Source organism: Malus domestica, chromosome 05 (genome assembly GCF_042453785.1).
Source record: "Malus domestica chromosome 05, GDT2T_hap1".
Taxonomy (NCBI): domain Eukaryota; kingdom Viridiplantae; phylum Streptophyta; class Magnoliopsida; order Rosales; family Rosaceae; genus Malus; species Malus domestica.
The window spans coordinates 4,189,699-4,211,168 of record NC_091665.1 but is presented as its reverse complement, the minus strand read 5'-3'; the positions used below and the strand labels follow the sequence as shown (position 1 = coordinate 4,211,168).

The 21,470-nt window shown below is 38.4% G+C and overlaps 2 protein-coding genes across 2 annotated transcripts; one reads left to right on the top strand and one right to left on the bottom strand.

The window, feature by feature from the left end:
• Nucleotides 1–3,042: 3,042 nt before the first annotated feature.
• On the bottom strand, nucleotides 3,043–7,701 carry LOC103420905 (TMV resistance protein N-like). Its single transcript, XM_029098386.2, has 4 exons — nucleotides 6,795–7,701; nucleotides 5,565–6,666; nucleotides 5,173–5,448; nucleotides 3,043–5,081 (listed from the first exon to the last, which is right to left on the bottom strand). Exons 1-4 carry the CDS (start codon nucleotides 7,274–7,276, stop codon nucleotides 3,942–3,944), a joined length of 3,000 nt encoding a protein of 999 aa, XP_028954219.1. The 5' UTR covers nucleotides 7,277–7,701; the 3' UTR covers nucleotides 3,043–3,941.
• Nucleotides 7,702–20,855: 13,154 nt separating this feature from the next.
• LOC103402224 (uncharacterized) lies at nucleotides 20,856–21,464 on the top strand. Its single transcript, XM_008340969.1, has one exon. It carries the CDS (start codon nucleotides 20,856–20,858, stop codon nucleotides 21,462–21,464), a length of 609 nt encoding a protein of 202 aa, XP_008339191.1.
• Nucleotides 21,465–21,470: the final 6 nt, after the last annotated feature.

Sequence of the window (21,470 nt, the reverse complement as noted above, 5' to 3'; positions counted from 1 at the left end):
GCACTGACCGGGCTTAATTTTGAAGGGACCGAACTGGATCGGAGTTCAAAGGAAACAAGCCGGGAATTACATTTTTAAAAATAAGAATCGAACCTTACCCAACCCGGTTGAAAAGGGTCGGTTCGAGTCGAGTCCTTGAGTCATTTTTTTTTGTTTGAATGAGAAAAAAAAATTAAAAAATTAAAAATTTGCACAAATTCACTACTAGTAGTAGGACAACGTCGTTGATGTCGTCTTCCTCAGCACAAAAGAAAATAAGTAGCACAGAGGCTGCACAATAAGCAACAAATCAAACCCATTTGATCATGCACACAGACAAAACCAACAAAACAATGATCAAAACATCAAAATTGAAAAGAAACAACGATCAACACATAAACAGCAACAAAAAAAAAAAAAAAAAAAAACGAACAGAACCCAGAACTCAAAAGCATGATATTGTCCTCGATGGTGGTGATGGGTGGTGGTCGCGACGGCGTTGATGGGTTTATGATAGTCTGGGAGTGGGTTCTTTGATGTTGTCAAAAACCACCGTTGATTCCTCATTCAAGTCGAGTCCACATTCCTCTTCAAGTCGGGTCCACGGGTCAAAAACCACAGATTCCTCTTTAAGTCGAGTCCACAGGTCCAAAAACCCACCTTCAACACTGAATTCTTTGAGACCGTCGCCAGAAAACTTGTCCCTCGTGCCATCTTCGTCAATCTGGAGCCCACCATCATCGACGAGCTCGCTATCGTCGTCATGCCATCATCGTTCATCTTCAATCTCTACTATCCCTCAGGTCTCTCAGAGCATCTCCAATCTGGAGCCTTATGTCATCGTTGACACCAATTTCGAGACCGGAGTCGGGAGAAGACATCGAGTTAGGCCATCTCTAACCGAGGGCTGGCCAGAGGGCTCATTTTAGCCCTCTGGCCCTCCAAGATTCTCCAAGATATTAATATTTTAATGAACAGTACAGGGCCATATTTGCCTCCATCTCCAACCGAGGGCCAGAGGGCCAGATGGCTCGTTTTAGCCCTATCACAAAAAACCGTCTCCAACCGAGGGCCAAAGGGCCATAGGGCCAAACATAATTTATTATTTAAAAACTACAACTAAAATGTTGTTTAAGTTTCATGTTGTATAATTTTTATGTTGGTTAATTTTATTTAATGTTGTTTCATATTGTTTAATGTTGTTTCATGTTACTTAATTTAATTTAATGTTGTATAATGGCTTAGGAAGTTATAGGAAAAAAATAGAATTTAAAAAAAATATGAAACAAATTTTGTGAAATAGAAGTTATAGGAAAAAAATGGAATTTAAAAAATAATATGAAGTAAATTTTGTGAAATAGAAGTTATAGGAAAAAAATGGAATTTAAAAAAAATATATGAAATAAATTTTGTGAAATAGAAGTTATAGGAAAAAAAAAAATATGAAACAAATTTTGTGAAATAGAAGTTATAGGAAAAAAATGGAATATAAAAAAAATATGAAACAAATTTTGTGAAATAGAAGTTATAGGAAAAAATAGAAGTTATATGAAAAATTTTGTAAATAAAAATAAATAATAATAATGTAAAAAAAATATTAAATCAAATGCAACGGCTAGTAGCCGTTTCATTTGAATTTTTTTTTAAAACAATCATGTCGGTTATAACCGACAGGAATACACCATTATTTAGTATATTAAATAATAGTATGTATTCCTGTCGATTATAACCGACAGGAATAACAAAACTATAAAAAAAAAAATAGCCAGCCCTCCAGCCCTCCAGCCTTCCAGCCCTCTCTGATCCCATGGGGCCCTCCCAGATTCCAAAGCCCTCTGGCCTAGCCCTCGGTTGGAGACGGTTTTAGGGCTATTTTCGGCCTTCTGGACCATTCGGTTAGAGATGGCCTTAGGATTCAGAGAGATGAGCGAGAGAGATAAGGACAAAGGAAATGCCAGATCTGAGATTGAGACTCAGTGAGAGAGTGTTGTGAATCTGTGATGGGGTTGGGAAATGGAACTCAATCTCAACGGTGTGATTTAAGTGGTATTAAATCAATGGTGGAAAACGGTCCGGGCCGGGGGTTCGTTTTCCCAAAATTTTGGATCTGCCCAACCCTGCTTATTTCATGGACCCGTCCCACTTCGTCCCGTTTTCTATTCATTGATGTAAATATTGTGCCTTATTTTGGGTATTACCGTATTAGGTGAAGATGAAGTCTATTTGGATAAGAGTAAATTCGTTGTGTTTTAAATTTTTTTTTAATTTAGATAATCATGTTCAATTTTTTGGTTTGATTTAAATGAATTTCTTAAAAAAAAAAGAGTTGGTTTTCTGGTTAGTTTTTTGGGTTGTACATCTGGGTATTTCATACACACAAAAGTTAGGCTTTTCTGGTTAATTTTTTGGGTTATATATCTGGGTGATTTTATTTTCTTCAAATTTGTGGCTTTTGTGATTTGAGATATGTACATAAGTTGAAATTTAGTTTTTCTGATTTCAGCTTTCATTCGAATCTTGACACTTCCTCATCATTAAAATCGTTTTTTTGTGTTGTTCTTTTCCAAGCTCGGTTGCAGATCCACAAAGGCATGAAGGTATGTCATTTCAGTATATATTGTACATGTGTGTACATGTGGGAGTGTGTATGTGTTTTTTTTTTTTGGGTTGATTTAGTTAATGAGGTTTGTTTTAATTTCAGATTATTTTGGTTCTGGTTAAACTAGTCGGACGTTAGAAGAGTGGATGGTGTATGAAAAGCTTTGGTTTATTAAATAGAATGTGATTTAATGCTTTGTAATCTTTATAAACATATTTATCTATACAATTTCTAATCCAGCTACAATGCGTGAGCATAATTTCTAGTTTTTTCTAAAGGGAACAAGCAAAGCAAAGCAGAACTCCTAGGATCTCTACTCTGATACCATGCTAATTTAGACTTATTTTGGGATTTTAATTGTCTAATATTATTCTTCTCATCAAGAAGGCAAATATATATATATATATATATATGTATATATGTATATATGTATATATATATATATATATATGTTACAGGCTTGATTTACAAGGTAAGAGTATGCAATAATATTTACCCTAATTATACAGACTTAAGGGGGAACAAGATCATCCTAATTACACATAAAATTCAACTCACTCCAACAATTCTTTCGCCAAACTATGCCTCTTCAACTTGGTCTTTGACTGTTTTGGAGGAACTTCCACTTTCACTGGGTCATACTTCAATACTGTATTGACTCTCTGCCTTTCCACCTCCGTCTTGCTCATAGTTGCCAGATTCGGTCATTTAGTGTCTGAACTCTGTATCGGTACGTTCGTACTGATACTTGGACGGTTTGGTTGTGAATTTGGTGTCTCTAATCAGATTAGACAACTTGAACAAAGAACTGAAAAAATGCACCTGGGTCACCGTAAAATTCGCCGATGTCGTCCTTGTAGTTGTCGGGGAGACTTTCTGAAGAACAGAGGTGATTTGCTTATCCCCCTCGAGAAGAGCATCACACTGCGCATGTTCCTATTCGTCCTTGTATTTGTCGGTGAAAGAGAAAAAGGAAAGGTCAGGGAAAGAGAAGAAATGAGAGAGGAGGAAAGGATAGAGAACTGGAATGCGACACTGAGAATTGAGAAGAAATAACAAAAGCGAAGGGAAAGGAAACGTCTACAAATACATTAATTATTTGTTTAATGAATATTTAATAAAAAAATATTAAAGAGATAAATGATGATTACGTGAAGAAATAACCAAGGGAAATGATAAGTCCTTGGTATCCGAGTCATTTTAATTTTAATTCCTATCTATTCATCTTCCAATGAAATGTTCACGTGAAGAAATAACAAGGAAAAGGAATGGTGCGGTAGTAAATTAATTATAAATGTATTATTATCAATATTTTTATATACAAACTAATTTACATTCTTTAACGAATTTAAAATGGATCGAACTAAAAACCGTATTGCTTACGTCTACTCTCCGACGAAGAATACATCATTTTCCTACCTGGCGAAGAATACATCATGTTACTACCCAATCTTGTACCTGGACCGAATCTGCTCATCAACTTGAATCCCGTATCTGAACCGAATGGCGATCTCGAAATGTACCCGTATTTGCTTTTCCACGTCAACTCGCACATGCACTTCTCTTCGAATATGCTTCCGTGTCTGTAAAGAAAGTGCAAAGTTATGCCACCGCAACCATAATTGAGGCATTTGACAAAAACCAATTTCATCGGAATTCCGCAATGATGTGGTAAACATGGGAGCACTTCTAAGGAAGTACAATTATACGTGAGTATTTGTAATTTGCCGTTTAATGGAACTCTTGGCAGTCGTTTAAGCCTTTTGCAATTTTCCAAATTAATACAGAGCAGCTCAGAAAGCCTGCTGATGCTTTCAGGAAGGCTAACAAATTGGTTGCCCCTAAGAATTAGAACTCGTAAAAAGGACAAGGAACCAATATCATCGGGAATTGCTCCTTCACAAAGATTGCAGTCCGTCAGATTTAATTCCTTCAGAAAACATAAATCTTTCAACGAAGCTAAGACCACACTCGCAGGGTGAGAAATCTTTGCTGGAAATTCGCCAAAAGTGAAGAAGGAACGCCATGATCTAGCTGGTGGTGCATTACATCCAAGAAAATTTGATAGTACCAAATTTTTCACTGAAACCAGGGAGGATTCCGTCTCTCTCAAAGCAATTCCACTTAAATCAATCCTCTCCAAACTCCAACGTATAACTGAGGAAGGTATTTCCTGAACACCAGTTTCGCTTAAAGAAAGCGTCGAGAAATTTTTCATTTCTCCAACAAATTCTGGAATCTTTTTCACTTTTGAGCAGCCAGAAATATGAAATACTTCAAGAGATTTCATTTCTACCTTGTTTGGGAGACTCTTAACACTTTTACAGTCTTTAAGATTTAGAAGTCTAAGCCTTTTGAGAACTGCAACAGATGAATGAATCTTAACTAAATTTGTACAACCTTGAAGAACCAGCTCCTCGAGATTTTGAATACCTGTGAAATCTGGGGTCCTTGTCAAGTTGTGGGAGTAACTAAGATCGATAGACTTCAACTTGCCCAAGCACTGTACAAAATAGAAATGTTACAACAGTTCATGTTCAGAAACTACAATTATTGTAATTGACAAAGTAAAAATCAATTGTCCAATCATCTACCTTGATTCCATCCCAAAGGTGATCGATTTTGCTATGCTGCAGACTAAGTATTGTAAGTTCATCCGGTTGAAAAATTGGTGGTAGACATTTGGAGGGATACCAGCTCCATTTGAGAACTCTTAAAGCATTCGGAAGATACTTGGGGCCCTTAGAAAGGCTCACATTATGAATGTCGAGCAACCTCAGCTTACACATCTTAGTGAATGCTTCAGGATTCCAGTGTGCCTCTACAAATTCACTCAAGCGTAAGACTATGCCTTCAATTGCCTCTGATCCCTGATAAATAAGATTAAAGGAATAGTTAATTTCGTAATCAAGTCTCTTGTCATGTTAAATAGTATTACAGTGTTCTATCCAAGCTTTGGTATTTTCATTTTCACGCAACTTCTTACCGTATTCTTTGTGAGCACGTGCAAGATATCATGAGGAAGCCACAACCGACTACGACCACCTGGCTCATCGTAAGACTCTTGTCGAACAATCGCCCATGCCATTTCTTGTATCAAATCATGCATAGACACATACTTGTATGATTTATACAAGAGAGATTTCTCAATAAGAACTTCGATCACAATGCGAGCGCCAACAAAGCCACAGTTTTCTAGTCTTTCAATTACTTGCTCCTTTTCACGAAAGTTATGGAAACATGCAATGTCAAGGAAGATTCTCTTATCAAACTCATCTAGTCCATCATAACTTATTTTCAATGTGTCAAAAATTTTCGTATTAGGAGCTTGCTTCAGTTTATCTAGTGCACTCTTCCATTCATCTCGACCTCTTTTGTACAAAAAAGACCCTAAAGTTTCAAGAGCTAATGGAAGACCACTTGCATAACTGATGAAACATTTGGACAGTTCTAAAAAATCTTCTTCCAACTCATCATCTTTAAAGGCATTCCGACAAAAGAGAAAAAGAGCTTCATCTTGGGTTAATGGCTTAACCTCATAGACCATCTCTATATCATGTTTAACTAACAAACGTTCATCTCTAGTTGTAATGACGATTCTACTCCCGGAACCAAACCACTCTTTTTGTTTGACCAACTTTTCCAGTTGGTCTGATTGATCCACATCGTCGAGTATGAGAAGAACCTTTTTATTACGTAAACACCTACTTATCCTAGTGATTCCACTATCAGCATTCCAAATTTGTATGTTATTTTCCCATAAGATTTCAGAAAGAAGCTGCTTTTGTAGATGAGCTATGCCATCCTTAGAGCACACCCCTCTAACATTAGCAAGAAAGCTGCTACCTTCAAAATCATGAGAAATTCTCTCGTAAACTAATCTAGCTAGGGTTGTCTTACCCACTCCACCCATCCCCCATATCCCTATAAAGCGAACATCGTTTGCATCTGTATCTAAAAGCAAATCTATTTCCTTCAATTTAGAATCGATTCCGACAAACCTCTCTGAGGAATCTAACATTGACAACGTAGGATGCACTTCCTTCCATAGTGTATCAACGATTCCTTGGATAAGCTCTGTATCATACCTACAAGAAGAACAAACAACGTAAATAAAAAATTATCATATCCTAAAATAAAGTGCATGGTAACGTTGAAACTCAGTAGTAAAAAATTGTTCTTCAGCTATAAACGTCAGTTGTTGCCTTATGCTTACCTACAATCCTTTGAATTCCACCCAGCGAGATTAGCCACCCTTTCTAACGACTTTCTCCACTCATTTACCTCCTCCATGTGTTCTCGATAATTTACTTCATGTTCCGCAAAGGCTTCGCCAAAACTCCCTCGTTGATGGCGTACATCAGAAGGTTCCACGCCATAAAAAATGGGAAAAATTCTCTTTTTCTCTTCCATGCAACGAACAATATGAGTAAGTTCTCGCAAACACCAACTTGAAGAAGCAAAGTTTGTCGAAAGAACTATGATTGCAGACCTTGATTGCTCAATTGCCTTCAGGAGCTCTGGATTGATATCTGTCCCTCGTTCAAGTTCTGGTTCGTCCCTGAAAGTCTTGATTCCTCGCGCCTCCAACTGTTTGTATAAATGATCTGTAAAACCCCGGCGGGTGTCTTCACCTCTGAAACTCAGAAACACATGGTATTTCCATGGAAAAACTGCAGGAGCAGAATCCCGGGCCATTTGGCTGCTCAACGCAAATCGGAAGTGTTCCAAGCAATCAGCTCTAAGCACATAAGTGACACTTCGACACGCCGACGATATGCCCCTGACACGGGTTGGACACGGTCAAGACACCGGTCAATGGGTTGGACACACCTCCGACACGGGTTGAATTATTTTGAGGCAGATTTTGATATCTTGAAATCTTTGGGGCAATTTGGAAATATAAAAACTGAAGCCTAAAACTTCAGTCTCTAATCTATTCTGCACCTCCCTCCTCTTCTCCCACACTTTCGAAGAGGTGGATGATCTCAAATGGTTGGCTGGCGGAGCGAGGAAGGAAAGGAAGAGAGGTCGAGGTGAGAGCAGCAGAGAGAGAAAGCAATGTGAAGGATAGAGAACAAAGAGGATCTGATGGAGACAAGGGGAAATGAGAGAGTGGTGACGGAGTTGGTGGGAAGGGTATCATATATAGTTAAAAAAAAAGTAGAAAAAGAAGACGCCGAAAGTAGTTGGAGCATCATCTTTGAAAGTGATGGAATTGGTGGGAAATGTATCATATATAGTATCCAAGAAGGATTTGAGGATGTTTCGTGCTGGCATTCTTTGCTTTGTGTAATTGAATGATTGATGACACGGTGAGTATGTTTAATTTTGTGTTAGTGTCCTTTACTATTCGACAACTTCTTTTTCGTTTTTCTTTAAACGAAGAAATATCAAACCAATCAAGGTAGAGTGAGGCTAGCCTTGTGTAAGAAGCGGCGAAATTTCAAATTGGTTTAAGGTGTGTTAGGTGAGAAACTAAAATAAGAGAGAAAGATGCTTTTGTTGACGTTTGATAGTCGATTGGGAAGATTTTTCAATGTGACCATCACACAAGGTGGTACTTCATATGTCTCTATATGAATGGTGGGATATGTGTGTTAAAAGATTAATAACTTCAAAATTAAAAAATTTCACCATTTACATAAAAACACGTAATTTACCATCCGTATTCCCGTAAAAACTAAAAATTTCTCGTCCGATTGGACTTGATTCAATGTATCAAAGCACATGCTACCAATTCTTTTTTCTTCTTTAATATATGGGCCCCACACCACTCTTTTTCTTTCTTTTCTGTCAAAGTCGTAGATCTCACTTTTTATCATCTTCGTCTAGCACACACCCATTCCTCCTTTGATCGTAGCTAAAATCTTTTCCAGCCTCTCTCTCCACCACAGATATCACACACCCCACCCACCAACATTTATTTATTATTTTAAATTATGTTTTGTTTTGTTTCAAAATTTTTGTAATTAGTTAAATAGGAGTTTAAAAATCTTCTTTTAAAAAGATAAATATATTATTAACATTTTTATTAAATGGTTGGTGGAGAAATAAGACACAATGAAAATATATTATTAGATCGAGGTATGCTGGCCGTCATGTGAGGGTGACGTAGCCATGTGCACAGTGTGAAAACAATATTAATATAAGAAATGCGAATAAATAAAACCAAACAAACTAGAGTAGTAGATAAGATAAGGTGCAAGTGCGATATTAAGTGTGATTGCACAACCAGAGCATAAGTAGCCTAAGTGCAGTCCAACAAGACGAATATTAATTATACAACACCCAAAGATGATCTTACATTGGTGATAATCTGTCAGAACCTTCGTCAAATCCTCGTAAGCCACCAACAAGCACTCATACCTAAAACCTAGAGGGGCGCAAAACAGAAAGTGTGAGTGGGCAAAAACAAAGCTTTTCAAAACCATTTCATTTATCAAAAGTTCTAACCTCTCGCTGTAAAACCTGTATAATTTCCCATAAAATAGCATATATTCATATCTATATCAAAACCATGCTTAGAATAGCGATAATCATAAGTATGCCATGCCAAATATCTCAAAATAACTGAATAAGTAACTTAGGTGAATTAACTCATGAGAAATAACATATTAGCTGGATCCACCTAAAGTGGCTTGTACGGCTGAATCTATAGCTCAATAAGTATGCCTGCACACAAGTCGGAACCACCTATAGTGGTCTGTATGACAGGACTGGGTGTAAATAAATACGCTCTAGTGCTACAATCACGTGAAGACTGTGCGAATAATCGTGGGTCACCTACGAGTCGGAACCACTTATAGTGGTCTGTACAACAGGACTGTGCACCTAACTTGGATCCAAGGTGAGCGTATGGTGCGGGAGGTGAACATCACATGAAGGACTGTGCCCTAACCACGGGCGGGAGCACTAACACCGGGGTGCAAGTTTATGAGCTCTCAACACATCTCATATAATCATCAATTCACAATAAAAATCTACAACTCACCTGGTATTTACCTGAGCATCCACCGCGTCAAATCACATATGTACATACCATACAAATTCATAGTCTAAGTATAAATCAATAGGCATGGCATTTTAAACATAATTTCATTTAAACACATTTTCTGGGAAAATACAAATTCATAGTCTAAGTATAAATCAATAGGCATGGCATTTTAAACATAATTTCATTTAAACACATTTTCTGGGAAAAATACCAAGTATATAAGTATATACTGAAAACCAAAAACCCACTCACTGATATGTGGAAGGGTCATAACCCTCGAGTCTCGCTTGACTGCGCTCTTCCTCTGGATAGGTCTCACCTATATGCGAAACAACTATATAAACGTTATTTTAAAGCACATAAACAAAACTAGGTAATAACTTCTCATACATTGCTCAATTGGAGTGTTTGAATATACCAACGTGATCTACTCAACCCCATGAACATCCCCATATTTTTAGAAAAATTTTCCGATTACCCACGTGTCGTCACGCGCCGGCCAAGGCACAACCACACGCGCGGCCACATGCAGGCACGTGCCTGGCACACCAAACGGAATAGTTAACGTTGTTAGGGAATATTCCGTTAAAATATAGAATATGCTGTTAAAGATACCTAACGCCGTTAGAATATTCTGTCAACTTTGACGGAATATTCGCCTTTTTCTTCGGCAAGTCACCAAATTCCGTCGCCATCGCCGGAAACTGGGAAAAAGTTCTAATCGTCATATCTTCTTTAATTCTTAACCAAAATTCACAAATTTTATACCAAAATGAAGCTTATGATAAGAGGAACAAAATCTTACCAGTTTTAGGTCCTAAAACTCACGGGATCTTGCCGAAAAAGTCACGATAATCCGGCCACCTCTGCAACTTGTCAAACCCGAGCTTCCAAACGTCCAAAATACTTCAAAATCCTTCCTTAAGCTTCGTCAACAAGTTCTAAGGCTCCCTAGGACCTTAAAAATCAATGAATTCTTTGTGATCATGACTGAGCTACTGTGCACCTTTTCGGGGGTTTCCTGGTTTCTCGGGTTTTTGAGGTTCTTCCTCCAAACAAATGGTATAGCTCTACTCCTGAGCTTGCAAGGAACTCAAAAATGATCTCCACGAACTTGATCTGTGAGAGATGGAGTTGGTTGGATGATGACCGTACGGGTTGTACGGAAAATGGAAGAAAATCTGAAAGAGGAGAGAGATAGTCAACGAGATTGGTATGGGTGTGTGTGTCAGGTCCAACTTGGGCTACCAACCAAAAACAAAGAAAAACTTAGTTCTAATTGGGTCCAAACAATTAGAACTTAACATATTTAGTCCACAACCAAAGTGCATGTCACACAACATCTAACGTCCAAGGGTAATAAAGTCATTTCACACCATCGATAAAATATTTCAGGACAAGGTGTCACAAAGAAAATGAGGTATAAATTAAAATAAAATTTGACATTGACAACCTCAGTTGACATTAATTTGTATATCCATTTATCTTAGATTTAGAAGTGGTACTTAAATTTTCACTCAAATTTAGATTAAGTCCCTAAACAAAAAGTTCATTAATTGAGGTCTTAGAATTTAGCAAATGTGCACTATTGGACTTTCCGTGAGATTTTCGTCAATTGTATGTAAAATAACATAGAATGCACAATTAGAATTAGTCCCTAAACTTTGACCCTAATTTAGATTTGGTCCTCAACAAACATTTAGAATTGATACGTGAGATCTACTTGTATGCCATATCATCAGCTTAACAAAAGAAATTTATAAAAATTATTGGCAGAAACCAATAGTGCACACTTTGTTAAATTTATTGAACTGACGACAGTTCCTCAAAGACCTCACAAACTAGAACCAAACCTTCTTTGTTATATTATGAATTTGCATTATTATTTTTTTATATATTTAATATTATTACATTTTAATTGCCATATCTTTTTTTTTTTAAGATTTGTTGTGTCGTTGTATTATCCGGTTGTGAAAATTCCGGAGATTCTCTAATCACATCCATTCATTATATATCGTGTGGTTAAAAATCATTATAATTTTTTTATTTAAAATTGAATATAAACAGTACTTAATAAAAAATGATCATACGATACACGATGAACGAATGTAATTGAAGGTTCTTCCTGAAATACTCACAAAGAGGATCCATCCTTTCTCGATATGTACATTGTGATTGGTTCATATAATACTGAGCTGGCAACAATTGAACAGTATGGTCGCTGTCAGTGGAGAGGTCACCTTTCGGTGGGATGCATTGAAAGATGCAGACCATATGAAGTGTTACAAAAGAAAAGCAAGAGTAGACTTGCTTTTTTGACTTTGGGAGCATTTGACTAGAGAAGCTAGTGGATGAAAGGTGATTGATGTCATTGGCGTTTTTTTTAAAGGAAAACTAATGAAAAGAGCTTGAAAACTTTGAGTTTTAACGATAAGGACAAAATAAAGGGTAAAGTGAATAGTACCAGGATTGACTTTTTAGTGTAAAAATGTGGTTTTTCGTTAAAGTAAACAGTACCGGGAGCTTCTCATTAAAGTTCTTTTTTTTTAATGCAAGGAAATGCTTGCATTGTGGTATGCTAGTCGAGGGAGAACGCAGGCATCAGGGAAGCACCCAAAAAGATGGCTAGAGCATTTGGCCTTTCCTGTGGGCACGGTTGGGAGAAATCAATAGTGAAAGGTCTCTGGTGAAATAACTTTTGGGATAGAGTAGGGTTCTTGGGAAACTTATCCAAGTGGATGTACAATATATTTGGAATTAGGTTATGTCGATTCAACTCATATGCAACTTGTGTTATTATTCTTATAATAAAGAACAATACTTGCTAAATGCTATTGCTGCTATTAATATTAAATTTTCCAGTTTCTACAACTCACTGTCGTTTACTAATATATTATGTTCAACATGTGGCAAAGAAAGTCTTCTTTTGAATCTATATTATATATGTTACATTATCCCATGCAAACTCACAAACACAAAATTGAACATTATTCTTTGCAACCAAACATCCTTTCAAAAGCCTCAGAAAAGCAAAACTAGACATTTCCCAGAATGACCAGAAAACTTGTCTAGGGATGATTTTGGGTTCCCCATGATCAAATAGCATTAGAAAAAACTCCAAGCCAATCAACATAAAAAGGGAGGTAGAGAGAGGCTAGCTTCGTGTGAGAGGAGGAAATTTCTAGTTGGTTTACGTGTATTAGGTGAAAGTGAAATGGGAGAGAAATAGGCTAATTTTTAACTTTTGTTAGTCTTGGACAAAGATTCTGTTGACTTTTGTATTTTAGGTAGGATCCCTAATTGATATGTAATCCCATGTAATCACTTGTAATTAGTTTTCTTTCCTTTTATGTTAGGGTTGTACACCTTTAAGTTCCTCTTACAGAGAAGAATATATCATCATTCAAAGCATTCTCTTCTTGGCATCAGAGCCAAGTTGAAAAAAAGAAAAAAAAAACCCTATAGTTGCGATAGCACTGTTGCCGCTCAGTCGTGTGTGGTGCGCCGACCTCGAACAGCGAGCGACGCCATCGTTGCTGACCCGAATTTATCGAATCGTTTCACTTTCTGATTTGATATGAAGTCGTGAAGGATTGCACAGATTGCAACCCAACGGACTTGTGTTGCTGCGCCGTACCCGACTCAAGGTCCGACTGACCCAGGATTGCATGCCCGCTGCTCATCACATTCTTGTTGCATTGCTGCACAGACTACCACCGCACAACCACTGTTTCTGACCCGCAAACCCGCTACACCATAAACCAGACCTCGATCGAACCCGCTTGCATCCACATCTGCACCCAGATTTGTAGCCGCTGTTGCCCTACGTTGCTGCAGTCTAACCCGTTTGCATCTGGACCTTGTTCTTGCACTCGCACAGTTGCACCTTGTTTCTGCACTCGTGTTTTGCAGGTTCTTTCTAGAGCAGACCACGTAGAAAGGAGGGAGAGAATAAAGGAAAAAAAAAAGAACAAATAGAAAAGGGAAGAAGGAAAAGGGGAATCAGAATTGGTAGTGTTGAAAAAAAAGAAAAATTGGGCTATTTGATTAAGGCCCACACGGCAAAGAAAAAATTGTGGTTTTTTTTTTAGATTATTATTATTTGTAATTGTTGTTGGGCTATCATTCTTGTTGAAAATTGGCACTTCTTGGGCTTGGTTTGCTTGGAAATTTGGGCTTTATCAATCATCGAGTGACGTATTGATTGAAGTTGCTTGGGAATGACAGTCTGGACTTGTGATTCTGCTAATACAGGTAACAATGGTAAAGTTTTAAAGGTTTCTACCTTTGTTATGAATAATACATGGATAATTGATTCTGGTGCTACTGAACATATGACTTGTGATTCTAGACAGGTAGAAACCCTAAAACCATCCACCAAAACTGTCGTCAGTGTCGCCAATGGTAATCCTGCCCCTGTTATCGGGGAAGGAACCGTCTCCCTTTCAGATACCCTTAGTCTTGATACCGTACTTGTTGTGCCTTCTCTCGACTATAATTTATTATCTGTTGCTCAAATAACTGTCGTTCTGCATTGTCTTGTGATTTTTTGGCCTTTTTTGTGTTTTTAAGGACATTCGGACTCGCAAGACGATTGGTTATGGTATTAGGAAAAGGAAGCTTTACTACTTGGAGCTGACATCAAACAGTTCTCGAATGTTGACTCAAGCTCTTGTAGTGGACGGAAATCCGGGGGATAGGAATAAAGCTTCGGAGGTTTGGTTGTGGCATCGTCGACTTGGACATGCTTCTTTCAGCTATCTACGGAGGTTGTTTCCTAGCCTATTTGTTAAGCATGATGTTTCTAGCTTTAATTGTGGTGTTTGTGATCTAGCTAAAAGTCATCGTGCTTCGTTTCCATCCAGTTTGAATAAAAGTTCTATTCCATTTATGATAATTCATTCTGATGTTTGGGGTCCATGTAAAACTATTACATTTGGTGGTGCTCATTGGTTCGTTACTTTTATTGATGACTGCACACGTATAACTTAGGTTTGTTTGATGAAATCCAAAGGTGAAGTTACTTCTTTGTTTCAACAGTTTTACAAAATGGTACAAGTACAATATAAGTCACAAATACAGGTTCTCAAGAGTGATAATGGTGGCGAATATGTTAACTCTGAACTTCGTGCCTTTCTTGATCATCATGGGATTGTTCATCAAACTACATGTCCATATACTCCACAATAAAATGGGGTTGCCGAACGCAAGAACCGTCAGCTTCTGGAGGTTGTTCGTGCCTCTTTACTCGAGGCTCGTCTCCCGTTATCCTATTGGGGAGAAACTCTCACCTCAGCTGCGTATCTCATTAATCGTGTTTCATCCCGATCGATTGATTTTCAAACACCCCTTCAGGCACTTTCTTCACATGTTGATGCTCCTGCAGTCCCTAATCTTCCACCTCATGTGTTTGGTTGTGTGGCCTTCGTTCATCTTCATAAACAACATCGAAGTAAGCTTGAACCTCGAGCCTTACGATGTGTGTTTGTGGGGTATGCATCCAGGCAGAAAGGATACCGTTGTTATCAACCACCGACGAATAAGTTGTTTGTCACTATGGATGTTGCGTTTCATGAGAATGATATGTACTTTGCCAATCCCGAGTCTTCACTTCAGGGGGAGAATCAGAAAGAAGTTCAAACTCTTGATTATACTATTCCAGATATAGATAGAGTGAATGATTTGGATTTAAGTGGTGATGTCTTGGAAATAAGTGGTGATCATTCACATGAAAATAATGATGTGAATGAATTGGAATTAAGTGGTAATGTCTTGGAGACAAGTGGTGATCATTCACATGGAAACAATGTTGAAAATCTTGAAAGGGACGAGTCAACATCGCCAGATAACTCACTGCCAGTTTCCTCACCACCGGACAGCTCCGTGTCGCCAGTTACCTCACAGTCGATCTTGAGTCCCAATAACCATAATCAATCATCTTCGATCCTGGATGCACCACCACCACGTCGTCTCCCTGATCATGTCAACCAAGGTATTCCTAAACTTACTTATGAAGCCGTCCTTAAATGTAAAACTAGGTATCCGGTGAGTAAGCCCAACCCTGAGTCTAATGTGTTATACCCGTTAAGTAATTATGTGGCTACCAGTCACCTGTCAGAATTAAATAAGTCATTTGTACATCAATTATCTACTGTATCTATTCCTAACAGTGTGCATGAGGCTTTAACTGATCCACGTTGGCAAGTAGCAATGAATGAAGAGTTGAAGTCTTTGAAGAAGAATGCTACCTGGGAGATCACAGATTTGCCAGCTGGCAAGAAACATGTGGGATGCAAATGGGTCTATGCTGTGAAATACAAAGCAGATGGGATGGTGGATCATTTCAAGGCAAGATTGGTAGCAAAAGGATACACTCAAAAATATGGAATCGATTACACAGATACATTTGCACTTGTAGCCAAGATAAACACAATTCATGTTTTGTTGTCCTTGGCTGCAAATCTTAATTGGCCCTTACAACAGTTTGATGTGAAGAACGCCTTTTTGCATGGAGACTTGACAGAAGAGATTTATATGGATCTTCCACCGGGATGTAATGCTCCAGATAAATACAAAAGCAAAGTGTGCAGGTTGAAGAAATCCTTGTATGACTTGAAGCAGTCCCCTCGAGCATGGTTCAGAAGATTCACAAAATCTATGAGAGCATTTGGTTACAGACAAAGTAACTCTGATCATACTTTGTTCCTGAAAAGACAGAATGGGAAGCTTACTGCACTTATTGTGTATGTAGACGATATGATGGTAACAGGTAATGATCCGGAAGAACGTGCGGGCTTGCAAAGATACCTGTCTACAGAATTTGAAATGAAGGACCTTGGATCCTTGAAATATTTTTTAGGGATCGAGGTGTCGAGAAGCAGTTCTGGAATTTTCTTGTCTCAGAGGAAGTATATTATTGATTTGTTGCACGAAACTGGCATGTCAGCTTGTCAGCCAGTAGCTACACCATTAAAAGAAGGATTGAAGCTTAGTGTTGATCCTAATCAAGTACCAATTGACAAAGGAAGATACCAAAGGTTAGTAGGTCGTTTGATGTATTTGGCACACACAAGACCAGACCTTGCTTATGCCTTGAGTGTAGTGAGTCAATACATGCATGATCTCTGATAACAACATATGAATGTCGTGACGAGAATACTGCGATATTTGAAGGGAAGTCCGGGCAAAGGAATTTTGTTTAAGAAGAATAATCACTTTAGTGTTGAAGGTTATACTGATGCAGACTTGGCAGGTTCCATTGATGATAGACGCTCAACATCAGGTTACTTTACGTTTGTTGGGGGTAACTTGGTTACATGGAGAAGTAAGAAACAGAATGTGGTTGCCCGTTCCAGTGCAGAAGCATAATACAGAGGTATGGCTTTGGGGATTTGTGAAATTTTGTGGCTTAAGCTTCTGTTAAGTGATTTGGGTATACAACATGATCAGTCCATGAAATTATTTTGTGATAATAAAGCTGCTCGTGACATTGCACGTAATCCGGTACAACATGATAGAACAAAGTATGTTGAAGTTGATCGGTTCTTCATCAAAGAAAAATTGGAAGGGAAAATAATTGAAGTACCGGCGATAAGAACAGAAGATCAGTTGGCAGATATCCTCACAAAAGCTGTTTCGAGTCACAAGTTTTCAAGTTTCTTACACAAGTTGGGCATGAGCGACATATATGCACCAATTTGAGGGGGAGTGTTGACTTTTGTATCTTAGGTAAGATCCCTAATTAATATGTAATCCCATGTAATCACTTGTAATTAGTTTTCTTTCCTTTTATGTTAGGGTTGTACACCTATAAGTTCCTCTTATAGAGAAGAATATATCATCATTCAAAGCATTCTCTACGTCAAAGCACAGCTGCCAATTATTTTTTTCTTCTTTAATTTATATGTGGTTTGGGCGGTTTAGGTGAAACAGAAAGGAATCGGATCCCCTCATGAGCATAAGGACTGAAGCTTGCTGAGCAGCTCATCTGGACTTTTAAAATTTGATCTAACGGTTGTAATTATTTTAACTTTTAGAAAAGCTTTCTATTTATAATTGTTGGATCAAATTTTAAGGGTCCAGATGGGCTGCTCAACTGGCTCTGGTCCCATGCTTAGGGTATCCGGTTCCAACAGAAAGAGGTGAGAAATAGGGATTTTTCAACTTTGTTAAGTCACTTTGGACAGATCAACGCATCAAAGCAAGCCAATTACTTTTTCTTCTTTAGCTTATGGGTATATTGTTTTACCCCTTAGTTTTGCTTGAAATTACAATCTCATACATCTTTTGAGACAGTGATAAAATTGTAGGAATGTGATATCAACTTTAGTCTAATTAGAGTAACGATTCATCAACTAAAAATTTATGATCATCGATCCCTTAACTCATCAAAACGTTAGTTATAATCTTTTTTATCAACTTCGTCAAAATCTCGTCAAGATGAGTCGTACTAGAAGACTATTGATATAATTGAGTAAAATTTGAGGGATTAACTTTACGGGTTTACGAATCCGAAAGATGTTTTTCTTAGAAATTACTATTTTAATTATTTTATATGATTTTATATTAGAGTAAACTGTCATTTAACCCCCTAAACTATCACGTGAGTTTCAATTTCCCCCCTGAACTATTTTTTCAGCCAATTGACCCCCTAAACTATGTTAAAGTGGCCAATTAACCCCCTACCGTTAAGTATCTTTAACTCCATCCAATTTTCTGTTAGAAAGTGTCATGTGATTGGCACATGACCACCTTTTTACATTTTATGTCTAAATCTTTACAAAGAAAACATATAAAACAAATATTAAAAAAAAAAAAACATACAAACCCTAAACTTAATCATTCAAAATAATAGAAAAGGTAAGGCTTTTTATATTAACACCCCATAAAATGTTGAATGCACCCCATATTAAAATTTAATATTAAATGACTTATTTACTCCACTATGCAATGACAATTTTGACCATATTAGGTTTTTAAAAAAAATTATAAATACACCCCAAATCACTTTTAGCGTATTCTTTATCTTCTCAACTATCAAAACCCTCTCATCCTCCATTGTTGAACAAAACTCTAATCAATGAAACTACAAACATGTTGATTGAGAAAAATTGTTTTTGACGAATGAAACACGAAATCGATGTTTTTGAAGCTTCACATAAGGTAAGACTTCACATTTTTCATTGTTGTAGTGATTTCGATGACATCGATAATTATTTAATCTTGCGTTTGCTGCATTATTTAAACTTATATATTCATATTCATCTTTTAGGGTTCATATTGAAAAATAATGCAGCAAACGCAAGATTAAATAATTATCGATGTATTCGAAATCACTTGTTTGTACCATACTTGACTAATCCCGAAACTACTGAGCACCAGTCAACGTTATACCGTCAAGGACCCAGAAGAGTTTCCCTTCAACCAGGAGGCCAATCACAATGCGACACGTGTCGACATCAGAAGCCAATCATAGCGCGACACGTGTCAACATCAGAGGCCAATCACAACACGACACGTGTCAATATTAGAACAAAACTAGAAACTCTCTTCTATAAATAGGGATCATTCTCCCACAATAATCTCTAATGTCATTTTGTACCAAACTATTCACTAGAACTCACAAAATGAGAGCTTGAACCTATGTATTTGTGTAAACCCTTCACAATTAATGAGAACTTCTCTACTCCGTGGACGTAGCCGATCTGGGTGAACCACGTACATCTTGTGTTTGCTTCCCTGTCCCTATTCATTTACGTACTTATCTTCACTAGTGATCGAAGCAACCAAGCGAAGGTCACAAACCTGACACTTTCTGTTGTACCAAAGTCCTCGCTGATTTTGTGCATCAACATTTGGCGCTGTCTGTGGGAATCGATACAAAAGTTGTGTCGGTTCTCTTTCATTTTTCACCACCACCGTGAATCTGCAAAAAAACCCAAGATCCAAAGCCAAACCCAGAACACACACACAGTCTCACGCCCGTAAAAAACCGCGTCCTCCTTTTATTCCATCAACTCTGAGTCCTACTCGGACACCTGTTTTTTGCTTTTGCTTTCAGTTTTCTTCCTTTTTCTGCAGTTTTTCTAATGTTCTTCAACTGGGTCACTATCATTTGAGTCATCAACCTTGACCCAGTATATGCAATAATGTTTCAGAGAATCAGAGTCAAAGAAAAAAATGGATGATAATTCATTTTTGGGTTTTTAGCTGGTGAGTATCAAAGAAAGCCATGAACCTTGCAATCACCGTCATAGCCCGCAAGCTCAAAAGGGTACCCAGATTTCACGCATGAAAGCGGGTTTCTCTCGGAGTTGTGGCCCGACCCAGTTGCTTTGAGCTTCGGATCTTTGCAGCAATGGTTGCAGAGTCTTAGATCTTGAAGATGGGTAGCGAGGTAAGCTTCAATCTCAAGCAAACTCTTATTCTTCATCCTTCGAAGAAATCATCAGTCCCCAAATCCCAACCCGCTGCCGCCAAAACTCAGAAACAAACCGTCAGCATTCTTTCCTTCGAGGTCGCCAATGTTATGTCTAAGACCGTTCACTTCCACAAGTCCTTCACCGACTATGAGATCTCGAAGCTAAAAAACGAGATCTTGAAGTCCGAGGGAGTGCTCAACCTGGTCTTTGCATGCGAGGCCTATCTTCTTGAGCTCGCCATGAAACCCAGAAAAAAAAAGTGCAATCAGGAGGCCTCAACGGCGGAGAAGGCGGCGGCAGCGTCCTTGATTTCTACACAAACGGACGATCCATCTCCATCTCTGCCGCCATGAAAGGTCACCGCATTCCAAATCGCTCGCCAAACACAGTTTCAACCACCGCAACCAGTCCCGGAACAATTTGAAGTTACTGACAACATTGAAAGCACTCCGGTCCGCTGTGGTTTTCAATCTCATACAGGAAACTTACATGCTGCTTCGTGGCCTCGGGATGGATGGGTGTTGCTACTGTGGCGAAAGATTTTCACCCAGACTCTCCCTCTCTGCTCACGCGGCATCTCTTCCACCATCCCAGCAGCTGCAGTCTTCAAACTCAATTTCACACCCCCATCCCGTAAAAACCCAAAAACTTGACTCACTGAGTCTCACTCCTTCCAAGGAGATAAGCAGCAGCCGCAGAAGCAGAAACTAGAGGGCTGCACCTGCAGGAATCGCACAACCAAGAGAGCGATTTGTGGCTTCCAGTTGAGCTGGACGACAACGAAGCGAGCGATTTGTGGCTTCCAGATCCATATCCATTCACCGACACACATGCAAAACGAAAAAAGATAGAGGAAAAGATGAGCTATGGCGTTTGGCGAAGGAGGCAGGTGTCCGTCGGATCAATTCTGATAGTCTGTGCGTTGTGTGCTGGAACGGGGCTGTTGATGCTCAACTTACGACAAGTCGATCCTCCGACGAGCCCCGATTTCTATATGCAGATTGGAAATTTGGATTCAAAGTCTGAAAACGGCGACGGATTTGAGCTGGAGACGGAGCCGCAGAGCAAGAGTAAGCGAAATTCGAGCTCGTGCGCGACGGTGGAGGAGATGGGAAAGAAGTTCGAAGGAGGAGGGTTTTGGGATGAGAGTCTCAGAGTCAGGAAGTTTATTCAGCATCACTTTGACTTGAATGGTGCTTCCAGGGTAAGAAATCTTCCACCGGAACAGTTTTGTCAGCACAGATTTGTAGGAAGGCAACTTCCTATTCCAATTTTTTCCTTCACCATCAGAGAAATTAAGCATCTTTGGAGACTTAATAAATGTGCAAACAAGAATGGAAGGCAACTGGTTATGAGAAGTGATGACTTTAAGAAGCCGGCACAGACCAATGTTCTTTGTAGCAACTGCATAGAATGGAAGCAACCCATTATATGGTTCCAAGGGACAAATGATGCTGTGGCAGCCTAGTTTTTC